The 24,283-nt window shown below is 40.9% G+C and overlaps 1 protein-coding gene across 4 annotated transcripts in view; it reads right to left on the bottom strand.

The window, feature by feature from the left end:
• Positions 1-6,151: 6,151 nt before the first annotated feature.
• Positions 6,152-24,283, bottom strand: part of sez6l (seizure related 6 homolog (mouse)-like) — a 105,327-nt gene continuing 87,195 nt past the window's right edge. For 2 of the 4 annotated variants that reach the window (XM_004569412.5, XM_076886841.1), the window contains exons 10-17: positions 22,771-22,967; positions 18,191-18,385; positions 13,817-14,008; positions 12,998-13,192; positions 9,983-10,018; positions 9,549-9,663; positions 9,078-9,183; positions 6,152-8,919 (exon numbers count right to left, since the gene is read on the bottom strand). In XM_004569412.5, coding sequence (XP_004569469.2) covers positions 8,887-8,919; positions 9,078-9,183; positions 9,549-9,663; positions 9,983-10,018; positions 12,998-13,192; positions 13,817-14,008; positions 18,191-18,385; positions 22,771-22,967 — 1,069 coding nt within the window. In that variant the 3' untranslated portion in view covers positions 6,152-8,886. The remainder of the gene's footprint in view (positions 8,920-9,077; positions 9,184-9,548; positions 9,664-9,982; positions 10,019-12,997; positions 13,193-13,816; positions 14,009-18,190; positions 18,386-22,770; positions 22,968-24,283) is intronic. The other 2 variants (XM_004569415.5, XM_023154180.3) reach the window with 2 other exon arrangements.

Here is a 24,283-nt window from a genome sequence, read left to right as displayed (position 1 = left end):
TAGCAATAAAATTGCCTGCTATGCCTTCATACTGCCTTGGTGAAACAAGACCATACAATAATACAAAGAAAACAGAGAAACCCCCAACAATCATATGACACACTCTGAGCAAGTACTTTGGTGAGAGTGAGAAGGAAAAACTTCCTTTTAACAGGAGGGTGTCTTTCTCAAGCTTAGAGCACGTGGTATTCCCAGGCAGTCTCCAATCCAAGTGCTAATCAGGCCAGTGTTGCCAACTCCTCAGTAAGGAAAATCGCTATTGGCTGTCCTAAAAGTCGCTAGAAGTCGCTAAATGACGTCATCGCCTAATTTGCATAATTGGTCATGCTAATCTAATTGTAACCTACGTTGTTGGAGAGAGAAATAACATCGTGGAAGAGACATAAAGTGAGTAAAAAACGTCCTAAATGCATGTAGAGTTCATTTAGAACTACAAATTAAATTTCTTTTAGCAATTATTGTTTTTTTTAATGTCACAATTCCAACCCTGCTCCTTTACCCGGGCTTGGACTGGCAAAAGTGACCCGAAATAAGCACTCTGGTGGAGTTACTTTGTGTGTGTGTTTATAAGTAGTTTTAAACCTTGTGATCCACAAAACAGCATAAGAGTAAAAGAAGAACTGACTGCGTTACAGCACCCGCTGCTTGTTGAGAGTAAAAGCGATACGCGCTTTCACGTCTTTTTTTAGCGACTTTTTTTAGGAAAAAAAGTCGCTAAGGGGTCTGAAAACTCGCTAAATATAGCGACAAAGTCGTTAAGTTGGCAACACTGAATCAGGCCAACGATGCTTAGCTTCCCCATTTTCATGAATAAATGAGAGTTTATTAGATAGACATGATGCAATCTATTGTAGCGCAGTACCTTTAAGACCTACAAGATGCTCTAGTCATTGTAATAAAATATTATGGTTAGCAGTATTGAATGCTGCTCTAAGGTCCAGCAAGACAAGCTGACAAGATGACAGTCCACCGTCAGACGCCATAAGAAGATCATTTTAAACCCTCACTGAAGGAGTTTCTGTACTGTGAACAGCTCTGAAACCTGACTGAAACTCTTCAAATAATAACAATTGCTTGTTACAATTGTTACAAAATAAATGAGAAGTAGGGGAGACCGGGGATAGTTGTAACGTGGGTCAGTTGTAACACTTCCAATTTCTCCAATCAGGGCTAAGTTTCAAATGATGTGACTCATCCTGTGCATGCCCAATTCAGTTCCGCTATCACATGTGAAAAATCAGCACATTTTGTCAAACACAGACAATTTAACACGAAAAAAAGTAATTTGTATGCCAAAAAGTAAGTTTTTCTACTTTATTTCAATTTGTAATAGCATTATCTGCTTTGCAGTTAAACTCATCAAACTTAAATTATGTTATTTGTATGTCTATGGGGATATATTCTGTGTAGGTCTTTAGTGCTAATGTTTTAGCCGTTGGCTGTAATGTTAGCTAGTTCATGGCTATAGGAGTCTGGGTCAGTTGTAACAGCAACAGGCTGGGTTAGTTGTAACAATAATGCAGATGTTACAACTTACCACACTATTACTTTAACTTATATTAAACAAGTTGGGGCAACGACATCAGCAGAGAGAGGTTCACTGGTCGCTTTTGTATATGCGGTTAATGCCATTGGCAACACAATTCCTCCACTGTTTGTGTTCCCACACATACATTATGCAGACCTCTGTGTCAGAGATGGACCAGTAGGAAGTACTGGTAGTGGAAATAAATCAGGATGGGTGCAAGAAACAGATTTCCTCATCTTTCTGAAGCACTTTGCAAACCACACCAAGGTAAGCCATGATAAAAAGTAATGGAATTGCGATGCTGGTGAACAACTACATTTTTTCAGCTTCATTGTTATGTTCAAAATTGGTGCAAGAGTTGTAGGTTATAATGCCCACTGAGCCAATGAGGCCAAACTCAAGGAAGACCAACCAAAATGAACGAAATATTCAGTTGCAGAAATTTCCATAATTTGTCTTTTTTGGGGGGTTGGAATATGTTCAAAAGCTAGATTTCTGCATTCTGTCACACACACACACAGCTACACAAATGGCTCTAAGTGCATTCATGTGTTGAATAAACAAAGATTACATGTTAATGTTTTGTTAGTACCCTTATTTCATTGTGTTACATTTTACCCCAGGATATGTTACAACTAACCCAGACTATGGGGTTAATTGTAACATTTCACTCTTCGTGTTTGAGACCATACCATGCAATGGGTAATTGTGCTGCAGAGAAAATAGCTGCACTATTTAATAGCAGAGACATGAAAATACTTTGCATTACATTTTGAATCCACTACCTTAAAAGAGCTTCAATTTACAGACAGAAATGTCAAAAATGTTACAACTATCCCCGGTCTCCCCTAATTAATGGAAAACTCTTGTGTGGTGTGTGTTTTATAATATATTAAGCATAATTTACCTACATTTAATTGAGGTTGTTAATGTTAATACACTTAGAGCAGGGTTAGGGAACTCCAGGCCTCGAGAGCCGGTGTCCTGCAGGTTTTAGATCTCACCCTGGATCAACACACCTGAATCAAATGATTAGTTCATTACCAGGCCTCTAGGGAACTTTAAATCAGAACCATATAAATCAGCTGTGTTGGATCAAGGACACCTCTAAAACCTGCAGGACACCGGCTCTCGAGGCCTGGAGTTCCTTACCCCTGACTTAGAGGTAGGTAGTCATACCTCACCTCTAATGGGTGCCCTGGGGGACACCCATTAGAGGTGGGACATCATAAGGTGTATACCGTATACCGCTGGTTCGTTTATGGGTGTCAGGCATATTTATGTGTTTTTGCGATGCACTCGCACAGTCCTCCTCAATGCTGTCTACTGTCTCACTCACTTACAGAGAGGACAGACGCACGCTCCACTTGACTGTCGCGTCTCTCACCCTCTCTGTTTTTTACATAATGATATTATCCTATATCCTCGCATGTGATTGACCACAATATGGAGCGATTGGAGCATAGCTGAGCCACTGTGTGAGAGCTGAGCAGCAAAAGGAAATTAAGTGAGGAGCCGGCTCTCGCTCAATGGGAGTCGACTCTTCTGATTCACTACAAAGCACTCTCTAAGCACGGCTCTTAGAGCTGATGCTTTTGCGCATGACACATCATCGAACGTTACGTTGTGTGTCATGGATACTGTTGACTCCAGAGGCGGAGCTAGACATTTTATACACCCAGGGCTTAGCCCTAAAGGGTAGTATGCATGTACTACCCAGGGGGGCTGAAAGATTTATTAGGCTGTGTTTTGAGTTTTGTAAAAAAAAAAGAATGACTTCATATAGGAAAAAAATATATATCACATATGCAGAATACCTTAAACTAGTTTTTTAATGCAGAACAAAATGAGGGCTGTATCAAGACACAGGGACTAAACCCCAATTCAACCAGACCCAGAACTGATCCAGAATTAAAACAGGACTACAACAGTTCAAAATCAGGACTACTTGGGATTTAACCAAGAGAGAACCAGAATCAGAACTAGATGATAGTAGCACTAAAAATCATCATAGACCTGCACTACACTTATTTTTTAATTCTACCAAAGTAGACTATTTAGATTCAGAAAAGTTTATATAATTATTTAGCCTTGTTGTGCAAACAAGCCTGCATAACTTAACAAATATAGAATTTGAAAAGTAACAAATGGTATCTAAAAAGATACACTAGGTACTAGATACATGTTCTGATGAGTTTTGGCAAACAACCATTTGACTAACATGTCTATCTCACCTGGCTCCTGTTCCATCTCTGTTCTGTCCTCATTCTCCATCTCCCTCTCTGTGCTGACAATCAATCCAAACACCAACATCATCATATATACAGTTGAAACCAGATACATACTCTTCAGATAAAAACACTTTTTTAATTGTAACATCAAATCAGACTAAATGTTTATTTTTTTAGATTGCTAAATATTAAAAACGTATTTGTTAAATTTAAGAGTAAAGAGAGAAATTTTATGTATTTCTTAATTGCAAATGGCACCAAATTGTATTCAAAATTGAGCCACAATTATGGAGGTCCACAATTCTTTTCCTGGTGTTTTGGTTGATATCTCTTGATTTTCCCATTTCAAAGAAACAGGCTCTGTGTTTTGCCTTATATGCATCCACAGCTGTGCCACCAGTTTACTCAAATGGACTCTACTAACCTATCAGAAGCTTCTTCAGCTGGAATGGAATCGTCTGGAGTTTTCTTATTAATTAACAGTAAACTTAGTGTATATGTACTCCTAAATTTGATGAAAGTGATAAAAAAATAGACAGCTCTGTCTCTCTTTATTCTGACATTTAACTAATTCAAAAGATATTTGAATATTTATTTATCTAAAACAAAAAAAAAATTTACTCTAAATTGATGTTTAACAGTAAAAAAAATTTTTTTTATGTTTTTTCCCTAAAGTGTATGTAAATATCTGGTTTCAACTGTACTGCTGTGTATTGAAATTCCTGTTGTTTTGCATAGAAATATACTGAACAACATACAAAGCATAATATATAAAATAACATCTACCTGAGTTATTTCTTTGAAAGAAGCCCCTTATGTCCATTGTTGTGTTCATCACTACATAACTGAAACTGATTTAGAGTGCTTTATTTAGCCGTGGAGGGTAACAACTGAAAATATGAAATAAACACACATGTAAGTCCGTCGACACCAAGACAAGACCAAGATCACGTAAAAGTGGCCTCGAGAAGACCGGTCTCGAGACATCCAACTCTAAAAGAGGGTAGAACACCATTCCCACAGAAACAGCTGCCAGGGAAGCAGAAGAACATCACATCAAGAAGGCCCTAAGTGAATATGGTTATCCAAGCCGGACATTTGTCAAACCTGCACCTAAAGAATGCCCCAGACAATCCAGGAGAGAAGAAGGACAACTGCTGCCTAAGCAAAAACCCTCAGTGATCCCTTATGTGTCAGGATTATTGGAACAGCTGAGATACATTTTCTCCCAAAATGGTAAATGGACTGGTTCTTGTATAGCACTTTTCTACTCTGAGCATTCAAAGGGCTTCACACAACTTGTGCATTCACAAAGCATTTTTTAATGCTGTTTCTAAGTGCTTCCTATCTAACATTCACACTCTGATGGATGCATCAGAGAGTAACATGGGGTTAGTATCTTGCCCAAGGATACTTGACATGCAGACTGGAGCACACTGAGACCGCACCACCAACCTTCCGGGTTAGTAGGTGACCTGCGGTACCACCTGAGCAACAGCCAGCCGACTGTGTCTCTGTGGCTTTCAAGCTCTAAAATACACTGCGCCAAAAATTGGTCCACTCCAAGGATCCATTCCCTGGCACAAACAGAGTAAGAGTCAATACTTATACAATGAGAGTCAATACATATGTGTTGATTTACAGTATACCTCTTAAATGTCCCCCCTAACTGGCACAAACTGAGTAATGGTAAATGGTCTGTATTTGTATAGCGCTTTACTTGGTCGTAAGGACCCTAAAGCGCTTTACACTATACACAATCATCCACACATTCACACACTGGTGATGGCAAGCTACATTGTAGCCACAGCCGCCCTGGGGCGCACTGACAGAGGTGAGGCTGCCTGACACTGGCGCCACTGGGCCCTCTGACCACCACCAGTAGGCAACGGGTGAAGTGTCTTGCCCAAGGACACAACGACTGAGACTGTCGGAGCCGGGGCTTGAACCGGCAACCTTCCGATTACAAGAGGAATGCCCAACTCTTGAGCCACGATTGCCCACACTAATGTGGTGTATGCTGTTAAGTGCCAGGAGGATAGCCATGATTTATACATCAGGAAAACCAAGCAACCTCCGGCTAAGTGGATAGCACAAAAGAGCTAACTCGTCAGGCCAGGACTCCGCAGTCTATTCACACCTACAGGCCAGTAACCACTCTTTCAATGATAAGGAAGTCACATCCTGTACAAGGAGGGACGCTGACTTATGAAGTAACTTGGATGAGTGATGAAATGTTTCTTCCACTGAAATCGCTACGTCCAGATGAACAAAATCAACTTTTTGGGAGTATCAGATGTCTTGTCTGGCTAGACATTGGATTAAAAAAAAAGGTGTAATCATTTTTCCATTGGTTTCCTTTAGCAAAATAAGACAAAACAAAATACCTCAGTGTTTGAAAAGAATCCTTTGAAGTTTTTAAGGTTTTACCATTTATTTAGGGAAACTGTTAACATTTGTATTCTCATAATGAAAATGTACATTTATCTATCTGCATAAAACATCACATGTACAGTACATCAAAATAAATACATCATCTGGTTGGTTTGCTGAGCTTGTACCAGAAGACCAATAAGTTAACTACAGCTACACTATTTACGCTGCTAGTCCAGACCCAGCAATACTGAGGCCAGTCTGTTACAGTCCATCAATTGAACTACATGTGAGAGAAATATAACAACAGTACTGCAAATCCTGTGTCAGACTGGGTAACAAATAAAAGAAAGCACTGACCTTTACTTTTTTCTAAATATTGATTTCCAGTTTACGAAAAGACAGGACTTTTCATGACTCATGAATGTGAATATGAAATGGATATGTGAAATAAACCCACCTTTAGCATTCTATATGACATTTTAGAAGTTGTAATCCTTAAGATTTCAGTCCTGGGTAAGAACACTTGTGTTTACCATAGTAATAACAAATGGCGCTTTTACCAGACCATAGATGTATTAAGTAAGATCAGTGTTGCCATAAAATAATTTTTAATGCTAGTGAGCATCCTTAGCATGTTGTTTTCCTAAAGTGTATATGTACAACACAAAGACACAAATATCAGCTAACTAGCGTTAAGTAATAGACTGATTATATAGTATAACCTTACTGAAAATATCCACACTTATCAGATGAGCTGTACCATACAGCTCCATTGGGCACTGGGCACCAACATCTGAGGTACATCTGAAACAGGTTGTCACTATAAATTCTGTTTGAAAATGTTCATATTATTGTTTCTTATTCTGCAGAAGTTCTGTATCCATTAAGCTGGTGTGCTAGCATGATGTGATAAAAATGGATGCTAAAGTAAAGTGAAATTTTACCGTACTGTTAGCATACTTTTGGAGACCACTGTATACGAAGTCCTGAATCATAAACATACAAAGATGAAAAGAAAAAAGCAGAGAGACTTTATGGAAATAACATAAAAAATGCTTCTTGGAGTTTCTGCAGAATTCAGTCAAAGGCTGAATTTAACAGGAACTTACTAGAAAGCTAGCTTACAACTACACAACAGGTAAAAAAAAAAAAAGTTTTTTGAAATGCTGTTTTTATCCAGTTTCTGAAACGGCCCGTGTCTATACAAACAAACCTGCATATCACAATGACCATTCATGTACACTGATCATACGTGCGCTGAGGTAAATTTTTACTGAAAATAGCACAGAAGTGCTAATCAGTCAAAGTTGCTTAAACACAGATAGGAATTAATCGTAAAGTAAATGCAATGGTAATGTTAGAATTATCCATATCCTGAGGAAGCATGGCAATGGGAAAAGAGTACCAACAGAAGAAGAATGAAAGACATACTTGTGTGATTTCAAATATATAAGTAGTCTCTAGGTGGCAGCCATATGTGCTTCATTGTTTCACAGTCACAAGTCTCAGTTTTTAAAACTGGAGTCTTCAAACTGAAACTAGCTCAACAGTGTTTCAGAGTATAAACATTAAGCTTAATCTGGTACAGAAAAGGAACTTATAAATACATTAGAGATGTTTTTCACATTAACTGTTCTTCTGCAGTGAGAGGAACACAGAACAAAACTGCTAACCTCTATAAACCAGCTCTTTATATTTACATAACAAGGTGGATCCTTTGCAGATTTTCTGGAAATTTCTCAACATTTAAGTGGATATTTGATTAATGATACGGCACTCTGCTGTGCATACTTGTGAATCTTGATTTCTGTGAATATCTTCTTTGTGTAAAGACAATTTGAGTGCTGCCTGGAACTGGTAATTAATTTATAGAGATTACAGAATTTGAGACTATTCAAAGACTACTGCAGAAAAGAAAATCATGATAAATAGTTTCAAAAATCTGTTAAATCTTAAGGATTATAACTTCACCTCTTAAGACTTTTACAGTCAAGAAAAATATACTAAAAAGTGCTTTGATACCCACATTTCTCTCATTTCCTATCCCTCCCTCCTTCATTTCCCACAATAGCCATTTTCTCACATGAACTTCAGACAATTTCACAAGAACCTAACTGGAATATTTTCCATATTTTCCTTATATGTAATACACAACAAGAAATACTTCAGAGGAATTTGTTTTTCTGGAAAATGATTCATGTGTTTTAGGTGAGAAAGTTGCTTGTATAGAGTGTGCATTAGGCAGCACATATGACACACACTCATGCAATTACTTGCACTAGTGGGTGCACTAGCCCTGCTATCACACAGACTAGGCAGCTGGCAAGTTAATGGCTGCCTAATGTTCAATCCAATTCTCGGACCTCAGTTAGATATTATCTAGAAAAGTTAGGAACTGCAGTACATGTGTGAAAATGACCCATGTTTGATGTTCTCAGATGTTATTTGGGCCTTTTCCCCATTTCCTCTATCATTCAACCTCTCCCAGACTGGTAGACTGGTCAGTTGCTGACTATCAATTGTCTTTCTTCTTTTTGGTTCAAGTAACCTCTCATAATTCCCATAATGTCTACAAAAGCTGTCACATCAGAGAAGGAGAGAACAGGATCCATCAATGCAGAAGGGGCTGGACATCATTATTTGTATTTACATCGCCTCCTCCTGGGTGGAGAAGCGAGAGAGGAGAGTGTGAAGAGTTAGGTCAGGGCGGTCAGTCTTGTCACGCTTCACAAATATCTTTTGAGAAGATTCTCATATCGATACTTCATACTCTCGAGTGTCCTGCTGTAATTGAAATGAGAATTATTAAATCAAAGGAATGGACACATTGAATGTACTCCTGCAGCTTTTACCCCACACTTGAGGTATTTGTTGTTGCAATTTTGGCAGTATCTAAATAAAATTCAATTCAATTCATTTGAACTTAACTGAATAGAACTTACTCCTCCTGTTTCATAGAGCGGGTTGTCAAACTCTGTCTCCACAGTGATTTGTCGGTAAGGGTGAGGGTAGATAAGAGGCAGCCTTAAGTTGGAGTTATATCTGCACCTAATATACATAATGAGGAAAAAACAGACACAAAAAAACACAAATTCAGAGTTTTAGTACCTGTTCCTTCACAATGGCTCAGCGCCAGTGTGCGACTGCCAAAGACTTTGCTTCTAGTTTTCTAAGAAACAAATATGTTGCATTACTTTTGAGGTCTAGATTATGTGAAAGACCCCTAACTTTTTGCTACAGTTATAGCAGTAAGTGAGTTAAAAGGTGACACCAATGGGGTTCTGACCAAGAGCCTGCATAGTATGAGCTGTGGCCCAGACTGTGCTAATCAAACAAATGTTATCAAGACAATAACAGTCAGAAACAATTAAGGTCTCACCCTTGTATATAAATCTCATGGTCTAGGATCTTACCGAGTGACATAGACGTACACTCCTCCCAGCAGCACAGACAGCAACAGAATGAGGATGAAAATGGCCAGTGCTATGTTTCCTCCATCCAAAGGGGAACCTGCAGTCGCTTCTGCAACTGACAGACAAAACATGAATAAAACAAGGTTTATTTAACCGCAGATCATTATCCAGAGAATACATAAATCTTCTAAAGGTTTCATTAGAGGTGGTTTAGCAAACATAGGTGGATGCTCTGTGAAATCACATGGATAAACACAGCTGGAGGTAGAAACAAAACATGGGAATGAAGTTGATGCAAATGCAGGGAGAGCACACAGACAGGTAAAGCTTTGTTGCCTGTGAGGTGGTTTGTTTTAGGGGTTTTTTTTTGTAATTCTATAAAACAGACTGTGTAGGGTTTTAGCCCACAGCACATACTGTACACAGACACTCACCTTCCAAAGCATGGTTGCCAAAGCAGTCTTGGTTGGCTGCAAGACATCATTCTGTCAGTCAGTGCATATGAAAATTGACATAACTTTTTATGTTGAATTTGTTTACATAACGTTCTCTTGAATTGTATGTTTGCTAATGCCCACTCTTCCTATTGTTAAAATCGGTCAAGCTTTCTTTTCTTATGTATTCCAATTCAACCCTGTCTCACAGCAATTTGTGAAATAGGAGACTATGTAATATTTAATTGATCAGTTTTATTTAATCCATCAAAATTAATTCCATGGGATTATTTTTGTTTCAATTTAGCAAAAGATTGAGGTTTGGGTTAAACAGAGCTATTAAGCAAGTAAGAGATGCTTGTTTTTTTTTTTTCAGAAAAGGTGACTCATGGAGCCTCAGTAATTTCCAGAATTTAGCAATACGCCCCAGCCAAACCATAATGCTGGTCCATTGTGAATATGGTATAACAAAATGATACTTGCACAATATTCAGTGACACAGCCAGCTATTTTTGTCATAAATGTCTATAAATAAAAATTCACAGAGCATATTAAAGATTTGTTTTTAGGCTTTGCAATTTTATGGAATGTTACCATTTATATTATGTGGCAGCTCAGGTGATGGTAAAAGCAGAGGGAAGGTGAAAGACCCAAAAGACGTTTTAAATATGCCTCCAGCTTTGAAAAATTGACCATATACAGTAAAAGAATCAAAAATAAATTATGAATTAAACTAAATATCACACTAATCAAATTAATCACTGTATTAGTACATATTAACTGCACAAATTCATAGTGACTAGTGACACTTTGTTTAACATGGACAACTAATTCATTACTCTAAAATAATCTGGGTAATAAAAAAAACACACACACACATTATCTCCTACATTTACCTGTCCAAGCCTTTTTCTCTCTCCTAACTCTCTCTCTGAGCTTGGGAACCTTCAGGAGGATTCAGCCTGAAAATTCCCTGCAGTGAGACAGCACCCTGACCCTGACACTCATCTCCTTGAGTTTTCAGCACAACAGCAAAAACTATACAAGGATAACAGCATGGAAAAGACACGCAAAAACTTTGACATGGCCTTCATTTTCCTAGATTATTGGAGATTTACATAATGAATTAATAATAGTATATAGGCTATACACATAGATACCCTAAGAGTCTTCATCAAGAACGGGGATGGGAATGTGGGGTACAACACTAGATGCCAACTTCAAGCCCATAGCACAAGTCACCATCAAGTGCAGGATCTACCAAGGACATACTGGCCCCACTGCTGTTCTGCATAGGCCTGAACCCCCTCAGTGAGATCTTTAACAAGACTGGCTATGAATACTGACTACAGAATGGAGCAATTGTCAGCCGCCTCCTCCACATGGATGACATCAAGCTGTATGCCAAGAGTGAAGAAGACATAAATTCACTGATCCATACCACCAGGAAATAAAGCAATGACATCGGAATGACGTCCGGACTGGAGAAGTGTAGTCGGATGATAACAAAGAGAAGGAAGGTAGTCAGAACTGAGGGGATCGAACTACCAGAAGGCAACATTGCAGACATAGAGGACAGCTACAAGTACCTTGGGATCCCACAGGCAAATGGGAACCATGAAGAGGCCGCTAGGAAAGCTGCAACCACCAAGTACCTGCAGAGGATCAGGGAAGTCCTGAGGAGTCAGCTGAAAGGTAAGAACAAGATCTGGGCTATCAACACCTACGCCCTGCCCATGATCAGGTACTCTGTTGGGATAATAAGCTGGCCAGAGGAGGAGATAGAAGCCACTGACATCAAGACCAGGAAGCTCCTGACCATGGATTGAGGGTTTCACCCCAAGTCCAGCACCCTTAACCTGTATGCTAAGCGGAAGGAAGGAGCCAGGGGAAATCAGGAATACATCAGGAAGATAGCCCCAATCGACCACGTGCTGAATGAATACCTCAGGCAGCAATAAACCCGAGGAAGTGGAGGAACCATCATGGCAGGACAGGCCCCTGTATGGTATGTACCACCAGCAGATAGAGGAGATAGCTGACAGAAATCCTACCAGTGGCTGAACAAAGCCGGACTGAAAGACAGCACAGAGGCACTACTCATGGTAGCACAGGAACAAGCTTTGAGTACAAGATCCATAGAGGCTGCAGTCTATCATACCAGACAACACCCCATGTGCAGGCTGTGTAAAGATGCCCTTGAGACAATCCAGATCATAACAGTAGGCTGCAAGATGCTAGCTGGCAGGGCATACGTGGAATGCTATGCAGGACAACACCATAACCAAGTGGCCAGCATAATATACAGAAACAGGTTCCGACGTTAAAATAGGAGACTTCCAGAAACAGACGGATAAAATGGTGATGGCTAACCAACCAGACATACTGGTGGTAGACAAGCAGAGAAAGATGGCCGCAGTGATAGATGTAGCGATTCTGAATGACATGAGAAGCTGGAGAAGTACCAAGGGCTCAGAGAAGAGCTCAAGAAGATGTGGAGGGTGAAGGTGAAGGTGGTCCCAGTGGTAATCGGAACACTAGGTGCGGTGACTCCCAAGCTAGGCGAGTGGCTCCATCAGAACCCAGGAACAACATCAGAGATCTCGGTCCAGAAGAGCGCAGTCCTTGGAACAGCTAAGATACTGCGCAGGACCCTCAAGCTCCCAGGCCTCTGGTAAAGGACCCGAACTTGAAGGATAGACCGCCCACAGGGGCGAGAGGGGAATTATTTATTATATATATCCAGAGTGGATGTGTATATACATATATATATATATATTTTTTTTTATTTTTTATTTTATTTAAGCTTGTATGTATACTTCTGACTTCTGACAGTTCAAAGACATCATTAGAAACCCCATATTTCCATTACATTCATGTGCATGATGGGTGGATATAAATGTCTGATTGCAACTTTACAGGAGTTAGTGTTCTTGTGAATCAGAATAATCCAAAGCCTCTAAAAAATTTCTATAATAACGTATATTAAAATAAAATGTCCTTCAAAAATCTCACCCCTGCAGAGTGGAAGTGGGCCGCTCCAAAAAGAAGGATTTCCAAGGATGCATTTAATTGCAACCTCTCCTATGAGCTCGTAACCTTGGTAACAGACAAAGGTTAGGGACTCGCCAGGCAGGTAAAGTCTCTTGGACAGGATCTGGTAGCCGTTGTCAGGGAGACCGGGGTTTTCACAGGAAACAGAATCCTCAGCTAGATAAAAAGAAGAAAGAAAAAGAAACTGCATGGAACTCATTGAGTTTCTCAGCACAAATCAGAGGTTTCTGCGTCATAGCTCGACTGACAGGTTTTGACAAACCCTGGCTGAGGTGACATGACTCACGGATAATCTCCGCCTCCACCTCCAGGTGGCTGAGGGTTGATTGCTATGGTGCATTAGCATCACATTTACATATCAAACACTTCACCCAAACATTAATAACCCTGAAAACACACACACACACACACGCAAATATCATGACTGCTGAGATAAAATGTGAGTGATGAAGCATCGTCTCTGGCATGCAGAGACGCTGTGATCTTTGTCAGCAGAGAAAAGAGAGAGCCAGGCCTTTTTTGCAAGAAATCACACAAACCCACTCATTTTGGACTAAAAAAAAAAAAGGAAAAGAGCCTCTTATCTTCAGTTAAGTGTCATATGTGACTCCCTATCCAGATGATAGGCTTGTGAAATTCTGATGCTAACATACTACTAGTAAACTACGGGACCCTTCAGCTCACCAGTTTGCTAAAATACATATCAGCAATTGCCAGTTGAGAACTGACTAACCTCCCATGTCTTCTTTTATGTCTGGAAACATTCTTTCAAATACCCACAGACACAGTGAGGCAGATGAGACGTCCACACAGGCGTTCCTGGCTCACGTCCATAGCATGTGATAGTGGCGCCGCCCTGTAGGATGAAGCCTGTGTTGCAGCTATACTGAATGGTTGTCCCCACTAGGAGTTTCGGGTCAGACAGGGTTCTGGTAGCATGCTCAACATGGCCAGGATCTGAACAGTACATGACTGAGAAAAAAGACAGCAGAGACTGTGATGAATGATAAGAGATATAATTTTATAAAAACAATAATACATTTTGATAAAAAATAAAATAAGCCCAGAGATAGACACTATTATATGCCCAAGAGCAGGTACAATCTACATGAATGTACTTGCTTTTTTTAATTCAAGGTAACTTGTTTGAGATCCAAAATGCACAAATGTAGTTCAAAGCAGTAAAAGTTACATATTTAAAGTGGGGTTTTATCACTCTTAGGGTGTATATGTTCAAGCCTGAATCAAAAACAAATTCGTAAAGAATGGAAAATATTAATTTTACTCTTAAAATCTCAGGTTTTGCTGAAAGGATGGCAAAAATTCTGATAAGTCTATCCGTCTTGTATATCAGCACAGCAATGCAGAGGTCACCATAGTTGCAGCACAACAAGAAGTGTGTGAAGCTTGTTCTTACTGTGTGAGCTACATAAAGCTTTGATGGTCAGTAAAATTAAAAAGGTCCTTTACAAATACCAGCTCATTTGTAAGATTAAGAATGAACTAAGGGTATCCAGTAAATGTCCCCCCCCCAAATTCCATACTGTGTCACTGAATTCCAAATTCCCCAAATTTTATACTGTTTAAAATGTCCTGTTAGAGCTAGAGCTCCTGGTATAGGCAAAAGCTGAAAAACAGAAGGGCCAATGTCATAGATGTTTGACACTACTGGGCCCTTTATTTGTATGGTCAGTTGATTCAAACACAGGACGTTCTTGCTGTGAGGCAGCAGTGCCAAGAAACACATCACATTGTGCTAGTGCATCAGGTCCTGTGTCGCAATTGCAGAGCCTTCCACTATAGATGTTGCGGAGAGGGTGAATCATGTTGATTAAACCTTGGGTTCTTTGCAGAAATTAGTACTATAACAACTTCTGGTCCCATCCCACCACAAGACAATTTGACTTATAAAATCAGTCTGGCAAATTCCATCCATCCATCCATCTTCATCCGCTTTATCCGAGGCCGGGTCGCGGGGGCAGCAGCCTAAGCAAAGAGGCCCAGACCTCCCTCTCCCCAGCCACCTCCTCCAGCTTATCCGGGGGAATACCAAGGCGTTCCCAGGCCAGCCGAAAGATATAATCTCTCCAGCGTGTCCTGGGTCTGCCCCGGGGCCTCCTCCCGGTGGGACATGCCTGGAACACCTCACCCAGGAGGCGCCCAGGGGGCATCCTTGTCAGATGCCCGAACCACCACAGCTGGCTCCTTTCGATGTGGAGCAGCAGCTGCTCTACTCTGAGCCCCTCCCGGATGGCCGAACTTCTCACCCTATCTCTAAGGGAGAGGCCAGCCACCCTTCGGAGGAAGCTCATTTCTGCCGCTTGTATCCGCGATCTCGTTCTTTCGGTCACTACCCACAGCTCGTGGCCATAGGTGAGGGTAGGGACGTAGATCGACCGGTAAATTGAGAGCTTCGCTTTTACACTCAGCTCCCTCTTCACCACGACGGACCGGTGCAGCGTCCGCATTACTGCAGCTGCAGCCCCAATCCGTCTGTCGATCTCCGGCTCCCTTCTCCGATCACTCGCGAACAAGACCCCGAGATACTTGAACTCCTCCACTTGGGGCAGGAACTCATCCCCGACCCGGAGTGGGCACTCCACCCTTTTCCGGCTGAGAACCATGGCCTCAGATTTGGAGGTGCTGATCCTCATTCCCGCTGCTTCACACTCGGCTGCGAACCGTTCCAGTGCGAGCTGGAGGCCCGTCTGGCAAATTATAGTACAAATTTATTTGTACTATAATACACACTATGTTACCAAATGTATTCACTCAGCCCTCCAAATCATTGAACACAGGTCTTCCAGTAACTTCCATTGCCACAGGTGTATAAAATGAGGCATCTAGACAAACAGACTGCTTCGACAAACATTTGTGAAAGACTGGGTCCCTCTCATGAGCTCAGTGAATTCCAGTGTGGTACCATGACAGGATTTCAGCTGTGAAATGAGTGCGGTCGTGAAATTTAATGCTACTAAATATTCCACAGTCAATTGTACCCATTCACAGAAGCACTTTTTCTAACTGTTAAGTGCTTACTGTCTAACATTCAAGCACATTCACACTCCGATGGATGCAACAGAGAGCAACAAGGTTAGTTAGTAGCTGACCTGCTCTACCACCTGAGCTACAGCCACCCCAATGGTGTTGGCGGTACTATAGCAAAGTGTAAGCAGTTAGGAATTACAACAACTCAACCATGAAGTGGTAGGTCACATAAAATTACAGTGCGGTAAGTGGATGCTGAAGTGCATAGTGTGCAGAGGTAACCAATTTTCTGCAGATTCAACATCTACAGACCTCCAAACTTCATGTGGTCTTCAGATAAGGTCAAGAACAGTGCTCAGAGAGCTTCACTGAATGGTCATGGTCAAGCAGCTGCATCCAAGCCTTACATCAAGTGGATTCAAGATTCAAGATTCTTTATTTGTCACATGCATAGTCATATGAGTACAACACACAGTGAAATGTGTCCTGAACTCCTCATTTGACTGTGCAAGACATTATAGACAATAAGTAAATTAAATAAATAAAAATATCTGGAAATTTTAAATTAAAAATCTTAAAATGTACATGCAACGGAATGTGCATGTACAAAGTGTTTTGTGCCATATTAGCACAGCAATGTATTGATAGCACGTAGAGTAAACAAGTGGCCGAAGTAATATAAACAGAGTAATTCAACAGAGTGACGAGCATGATCAGTGTAGAAGCCTGTGATGTAATAATGAATCAGATGTGATATGAAATATGACCGTGAAAATTCTGGCATGGGACAAGAACATGATGTATGGTCCTGTTTCATTCACTTAGGGATGCCATAAGGGTAGTGGGGGCATGTTCAGATTTAGGACTTGGACGACCTGAGGATAGAAGCTCCTCTTGAGTCTCTCTGTTGCCCCGATTGTGCGGAAACTTCTGCCTGATTGCAGAAGTTGAAACAGTTTGTTACTGGGATGGGACGAGTCCTTTAATATCTGCTGCTCTGGACCAACATCTCCTGGTGTAAATGTCCTGTAGGGAGGGAGAATAGACCTGCAGCAGTGTTCTGCTGCACCAATCACTCTCTGAAGAGCTTTTCAGTCCTGAACACAGCTATTCCTATACCAGGATGTGATGTTCTATGTGAGGATGCTCTCCACAGTGCCTGAATAGAAAGTCCTGAGGATCACTGGAGAGACCCCGACTTCCTCAGTTGTTGGAAATGGTACAGGCACTGCCTAGCCTTTTTGGACTGGACCTTAACGTGAGCAGACCATGTCGGGTCTGAGGAGATGTGGACATTGAGATACTTGAAGGACAACACCCTCTCCACTAGAGCACCGTTAATGATAAGGGGCCTGTAGACTCGGTGTTTACTCCTTCCTAAGTCCACCACCAGCTCCTTGGTTTGCAAGACAAGAAGGTGGCTGTCCTGACACCACAATGCCAGGTTCGTCACCTTGTCCATGTAGGCCACCTCATCGTTGTTGGAGATGAGGCACAACACCACTGCGTCATCAGCGAACTTCACAATGGTATTGGAGCCATGAGTGGCCACACAGTCAGAAGTATAGAGGGAATACAGCAGCGGCGAGATGGTGGTGATGCTGTCAGAGACACACCTACCCTGTCTCACCGCATGAGATCTCATTGAGGAAGTCCAACACCCATGCAGATAGACGATTGTTGAGTTCTACATGCAAATGGAATGCAAAGTGTCAGTTGCAGTGGTGTAAGGCACACCGCTACTGGACCCTAGAGCAGTGGAAAGGCCTTCTCTGGAGCAACAACTTACACTTCTTCATCTGGCAATCTGATGGATGAGTATGGGTTTGGCAGTTGCCAGGAGAGGGGTACTTCTCTGGCTACACTGTGCAAAGTGTGTAGTTTGGTAGAGGGGGACCATAGTGTGGAGTTGTTTTTAAGTAGTTGGGCTCAGCCCTTTAGTTCCAGCTTACCAAGACATTTTGGACAATTTCATGCGCATGCACATGATAATATTGATGAATCACACTGATAAATGAGGCCCATGGCAGTAGATGAATGGCCAATTTGTCAACAACTATATTAAAAATTCCTCCTGTAGGGACCAAGGAAATACCTAAAATTAATTAATTCCATGAAGAACAGATAAAGGTTATTGTACAAACAAATAAAACAAGCAGAACTCACTTTTTTCACAGAATGGGGGTTGTGAGCTCCAGGAAAGATCCAGAAGACAGGTGAGAGTCTCTCGCCCCACCAGGTCATAACCAGGATCGCACTGGTAGGTTATACAAGCCCCTCGCACAAGTGCAACATGGGATGTTGTCTTCCAGCCATTATGGATCTCAGGCAGATCTGGACAAGAGTCGTTTCGAGACACCTCTGACAAGAGTATGAAAGAAAAGACATTCTGATTAATGGCTTCATTATTACGATGCCAATATATATTGTTCAGGCTTAGTTCAGGTAGCTGCAAGTCAAAAAAAACAAGTCAAGACAACAGCACAGCTGATTTCCATGTAAATAGTGAATATTTTTGTATTACTATCTAAAATAACACACATTCGTACTCTGATGGATGCACTGGAGAGCGACTAATATCTTGCCCAAGGATATTTGGCATGCAGACTAGAGGGAGCCAGAGATCAAACCACCAACCTTCCGATCAGTAGATGATCTGCTCTACCTCCTGAGCTACAGCCACCCCAATATGATAGAATGTGATGGAAGTATGGATTTCCTCAGTGATGGACTGTCTTCAAATATCAACTCTCCAGTACATTCACTCTGGCACAGACACCTTGCTACTAAAGCTGCTGATGAAAAGACAGAGTTTAAATTCAGATTTCCACTGAAGGGGTCCTCAACAAAATTATTAAAAGCTCTCAGGTAATTGTCTTGGCTGTGTTGATGTACCATCAGTCATAATTTTGGGGGGCTGCTTCAAAGTAACAGAATGCATTTAAATTAACACATTCTCATGTGAATCTCTGCTGCTGGCTTACTCCAGCAGATTCTGGACACTTAAAGTCATACCTTTGAGTTAAAACAATACAAATGGCTGACTTTGTGCTCCCTCAAAGAGCTCTAATGAAACAAAAAACAAATACAACACTGTGCATAAAAGACGAACATAGCCAGCTTAGACAACACATCGTGAAGCCTCAATGTTAGCACTTTGCATTAGCATCGTGCAGCCCCGCGCACGGGGCAATCCGCGCTTACTCGCTAATGGAGATTTGCTGCATTAATGCAGTTATTGTGTTAACATCATTTTAACGAGATTAACACTGACAGCACAAAGTTTAAGTAAAGTTTATTCCCGGACCACTTTGCCTGCCCCCCCCCCCCCCCCCCCCCCAAAAAAAAAAGCTGTTCAAACTATTTTGCAATGACTCTCACTTTTGTTTTTTTTGGTGAAGAAGCAAACACATTTAGGGTATTTAGGTATTTGTTATGTTGTTATCTGATGCTAGCAAGATTGATTACCAAGTTGCGTTCAAAAACAGTGCAGATACAACATATCATCAAAGTAATAAAATGCAAGAACTTCTATCAATTGGCACTTCTCATTGATGTTGTTTTTTTGGTCTCAGGGTATGCCACTGTTTTGCTGTCTCACAATATTTCACTGCTTTCAAATTCATACATTACAGTAACTAATTTTCTCCTAATATTTTTACTTTCCTATATAAGATTTTTACTTTAATCAATCAAAAAATACTAAAATTCTTAACAAAATTGTTAATAATTAAATACTATCACACTATGTTAAGAAAATCCAAACATATGTGTTACGTATAGACATCTAATGAAGTTACTCAGGTGGGCCTTCACCCTTTTTTTCCACCTGAAGGTAGGGTAATGAGCCAAAGTAGTACTTAGTCTTCCCTCATTGAAGGACATGAAGAAGAAGAAGAAGAAGAAGAAGAAAAATCCATAGAAATATCATATTTTTGATTTATTAGGTCAGTGAGCTTGTGACAGCGGTGTTAAAGGATAGTTGCTGACCAAGTGCAAACCATGAAGCCCTTGGGAAGTATTGAGTGTGTGTAGGATTAACACTAGAACAAGGGTTTAGTTTTAGCCTAGCACCTAGTGATATGGAAAACGACAACACATATGAATCACTATTTAAGGTTTAACTCTCATCATCCAGTGGAACACAAACTGGGTGTCATCAGGACACTACAACAGAGAGCGAACACGATCCCCACAGATACAGCGGCCAGGGAAGCAGAAGAACATCATATTAAGAAGGCCCTGAGTAAATGTGGTTATTCAAACTGGGCATTAATCAAAGCTGAGAAGGTGCCTAAAGAAAGCTCCAGGCAATCCAGCAGAGAAGAAGGACAATTGCTACCTATGTGGTGAACTGTGTGGTAAGCTGTGTGGCAGGCTAAGTTAGGACCCAAACGCAGGACTCTCAGATGGAAAACTTAACTCAAAGCAGCAGCTTTATTTGCTAGGAAAAATTAACTAAAAAACAAAAAACATGAATACTAAAGAAAAAAAACAAACATAAACTAGAACTAAGACACTCCTGACTGGCCACTAATGACTGGACATACCACTAACGTGGAAAATGCGACAACAAATAGAGGTAGACTGAGGGATTAAATACACAGACAAAGGGGAAGCAAAACTGAATACGTTTTACGCAGAACAAGGACCGTCAAAATAAAACTGGAAGCACGACAAATATGAAAAAGCAGACAAAGACACACAAGCTTAACTCCAAGAATGGGGTGTTGTGGAAGTTTTCCATTAAATAGAGCATGCAGACAAGTGGTGAGCGGTAGCTAACATTCTTTAATCACAAACAAAGAACAGAAAACCAAGCTTGGTGGAGAGCCTGCATGATCATGGGGCAGACGGTCAGCAGAGTCTCACCCTGAGCCTAGCATGGCTCTCAGTTAAATATCTTCTTCAGGAACAAAAGGCAGTACACAGCTGTTTCACACCTTAAGGTTCACGCTCCCTTGCTACCTCCCAGAGTCCTCAAAGAGACAAAAGATTCTTCCTGTGGAGTTGTCTGCATCCCCCAACTTCCTTACCAGACCTCCACCATCTGTCTAACTGTATGAGTGTGAGACATGCTAAAATCCAGTGGCACCAAGGCATTATACAATAAAATAATGTCATTAATACATAAATAAAAGAAATTCCTATACAGGGGAGAGAAACAAACAGGGGGACATTCTAACTGGAGAGACGAGAGGGAACATGAAACACGGAGACACAGGGAAGACATCGAGACAGAACCCTAAAGACTATAAACTATAGATAAGCACAAAACCCATAAAGAGAACAAAAACCATGAATGACATTGAATATTAACAAAAACTCAAATACACATGAACTCTGGGTCACCAGACCCAGGACCATGACAACCTAAGCGAAAACCCTTACTGATCCTGGTCCTCTGGTATTCATGGCCATTGATCATTGTCATTGATTAATGATATTTGAGTACTGGTTGTTGATCAGTGGCCATAACAATTTGCATATTAATGAAGGAACTGACCTCACAGCCCATTGTTCACCGGAAGTACTAGTTCAAGTCATTGTGCAAATGTACTGTTTTAAAGGTTGGAGAAACCTGCAGTCAGCTGAGACTGAACCCACATAGCAAAATTGGTATGGCCCAGATCTGGCCCACACAGTGTGCTTACACATGGCCCACATACCAGAAAGAATGACGGCCCCTTGGTGGCCCAGATCTGGTTTGCCAAAGGTGGCCCACACATTGGCCAGCACAAGGCCAGTTGCAGACACACTGGTGGTCCTTTGCTGGCCCATGTGTGGATTACCTCTGGCAAACCTGGTCTGGGCCATCAAAGGGCCGTCATTCTTTCCGGTATGTGGGCCATGTATAAGTCGTGTGCAGCCACGGGCCAGTTGCAGACACAATGCTGGCCCAGAACAGTTTCAGCTCTGGCCCCAGATGTCAGCCTAATGTGTACCTTAATTAAACCATGTAATAATAACATGTGCATAGTAGTACAAAAGGAACATGACCAAACTCTGTTCAGCCAGTGAATGGACTGATTCTTACTGTATATAGCGTTTTTCAACTCTCCCAGATTACTCAAAGTGCTTCATACCAGCGGTCCCCAACCTTTTTTGTGCCACGGACCGGTTTATGCCCGACAATATTTTCACGGACCGGCCTTTAAGGTGTTGCGGATAAATACAACAAAATAAAACTCGTACCGGTACCGAAAAAAGGAAGATGTATTCATAACGCACGTGAAAAGACACAGGAAAACAGAGTTAACGATCAAACTATAACAAAATAACACTGAAAACCAATAAAAACCATACATTTTACACCTGAACCTCAACTCGTGCGGCCCGGTACTGGTCCGAGGCCCGGGGGACCGCTGCTTTATACATCATGCCACATTCAACAAATCACACACTTTCTCTTAGCTGAGTGCTTCCTAACTACATTCATACACATTCTGCTCTACCGCCTGAGCTACAGCCACCCACTGGCAAAGGTGAGTAAACCCTCACTAGATTTGGATAAAGTGTACACTCACAAACCTGTCAAAATCTGCATTTGAAACGTTGGCTACCATAGCAGTATAGTATTGCAACATGGCATTTGGGTCTTCTAACTAAAATAGAAGACCCAAATGCAGAAGAGAATGGATGGATGGATGGATGGATGGATAAGTAGATTTTAAGATTCTTTTTCACAGCTTATACTCTTTTTTTAACACTTAAAGCAAAAATAGACCTGTAACGGTTATTGTCACCTATATAGTTGATAATAAAGCCTTCCCCCTTGCCGAAGACAAGCCCCGCCGGGTCAGAATGGAAGGTCACAGTCAGATCAGGGGTCGTTGAGGAAAGCTTGAAGGGGCTGCTGCCTCCAACATAGCGTCCCAGAATACGAGTTGTGACCTCATCTCCATCGGTGATCGTCAGCATGTCACTGTCACTGATGTTGAGTCTGAAGACAAGGAGGAAGGGAAAGAAATACTGCAGTACAGCTAATGATATCAGTTCAAGATGAGTTATAATGATTCAGAACACATTTGTATAAACAGCTGACTGTGTGGGAGACAAAATGACATCAAAGTCTAAATGCTGCATTCATTCACAGGAGTATGTAAGCATGACTGCAATGTTTTTGCCCAAGACACGTTTGATTGATCACACCACAGTGGCTTTGAAAAGATGTAGTTTGCAAGATTTTGAATACTGAAATATCTGAAAATATTATATGGCATACCAAAACAAGTGTAGCTGGAACAAAGCTGCCAGAGAGTTTAATTAAACTTGTCCATTCCCTTTTTATATAATTGAAAATTGTATAATAACTTAATTTAAATAAAACAATAGTAAAGCCTTACTTAAGGTGAGTTATTTACTTTAAAATTAATTTCACAATAGTGCTTTTGGACTGTTGGTGAGTTACAGATATTCCTTTTATTCGAGCAGGTATCAACTCATTGTTAATATCAATACTTATATACAAATTAAAAGGAGTAGTTTCTGGTTTTTGAGTGGATGTTTTTTTGTCAACAGTTACATGACCAAACTGAAACCGCTCACATTTCTGTGTGTTAGAACATGAAGTGAAAACTAAACATTGATTATCTTAAGCTGCATCCACCCTGGAAACAGTTCACTCACTGCACAGCACTTTGATGTTGATGGCTGCTCACTTGCATCCAGGCTTTAGTTGCCTAGGTGATTCACTAGTGTATTTACTACCAGGTCATATGTCAATCAACATTATTCTTCCCTCTCATAGAGGGAATCTTCGAAGTTGAGAAAAGTTAGCTTGGGTCTCTCCCACCTCATGTTGCCAGCAGTTATTTTGCCTGTAGTCGCTTGAAATCACTGAATGCTACTTTGTGCGGCCTGTGGTTAACACATCGCTGCAAATCACTTCCAATGTGCACACAGTTTCACCTTACACTGTAAAATCATGTACAATATATACTTTTTTACTTGTTTTTCCCAAGTTATTGTTAGCTGTAGGAAAAATCTTAATTTGGCCAAGCTTGTGCACACAAACAACGAATTTGTTTTGGTTCACTTTGCTGACTTCATGAAAAAAAAAAAAGAAATGCTTTGTTGAATAGGCAGTATAAATAACAGTTTACTCTCTGTTTTAAGTGAAGTTAACTTAAAGCAATCAAGTAACAACAAAGAAAACATTTACATTAATTCACGAGTAGGAGGAAGCAGTACACTAAACTGTGATTGGTCTGCCAAAAAGAAGAGTTTCCACTTGGGTACAAGTATGCCCAGTAGCTC

This window comes from Maylandia zebra, linkage group LG7 (assembly GCF_041146795.1).
Source record: "Maylandia zebra isolate NMK-2024a linkage group LG7, Mzebra_GT3a, whole genome shotgun sequence".
Lineage (NCBI taxonomy): Eukaryota > Metazoa > Chordata > Actinopteri > Cichliformes > Cichlidae > Maylandia > Maylandia zebra.
This window is presented reverse-complemented; position numbering and strand designations above follow the sequence as displayed.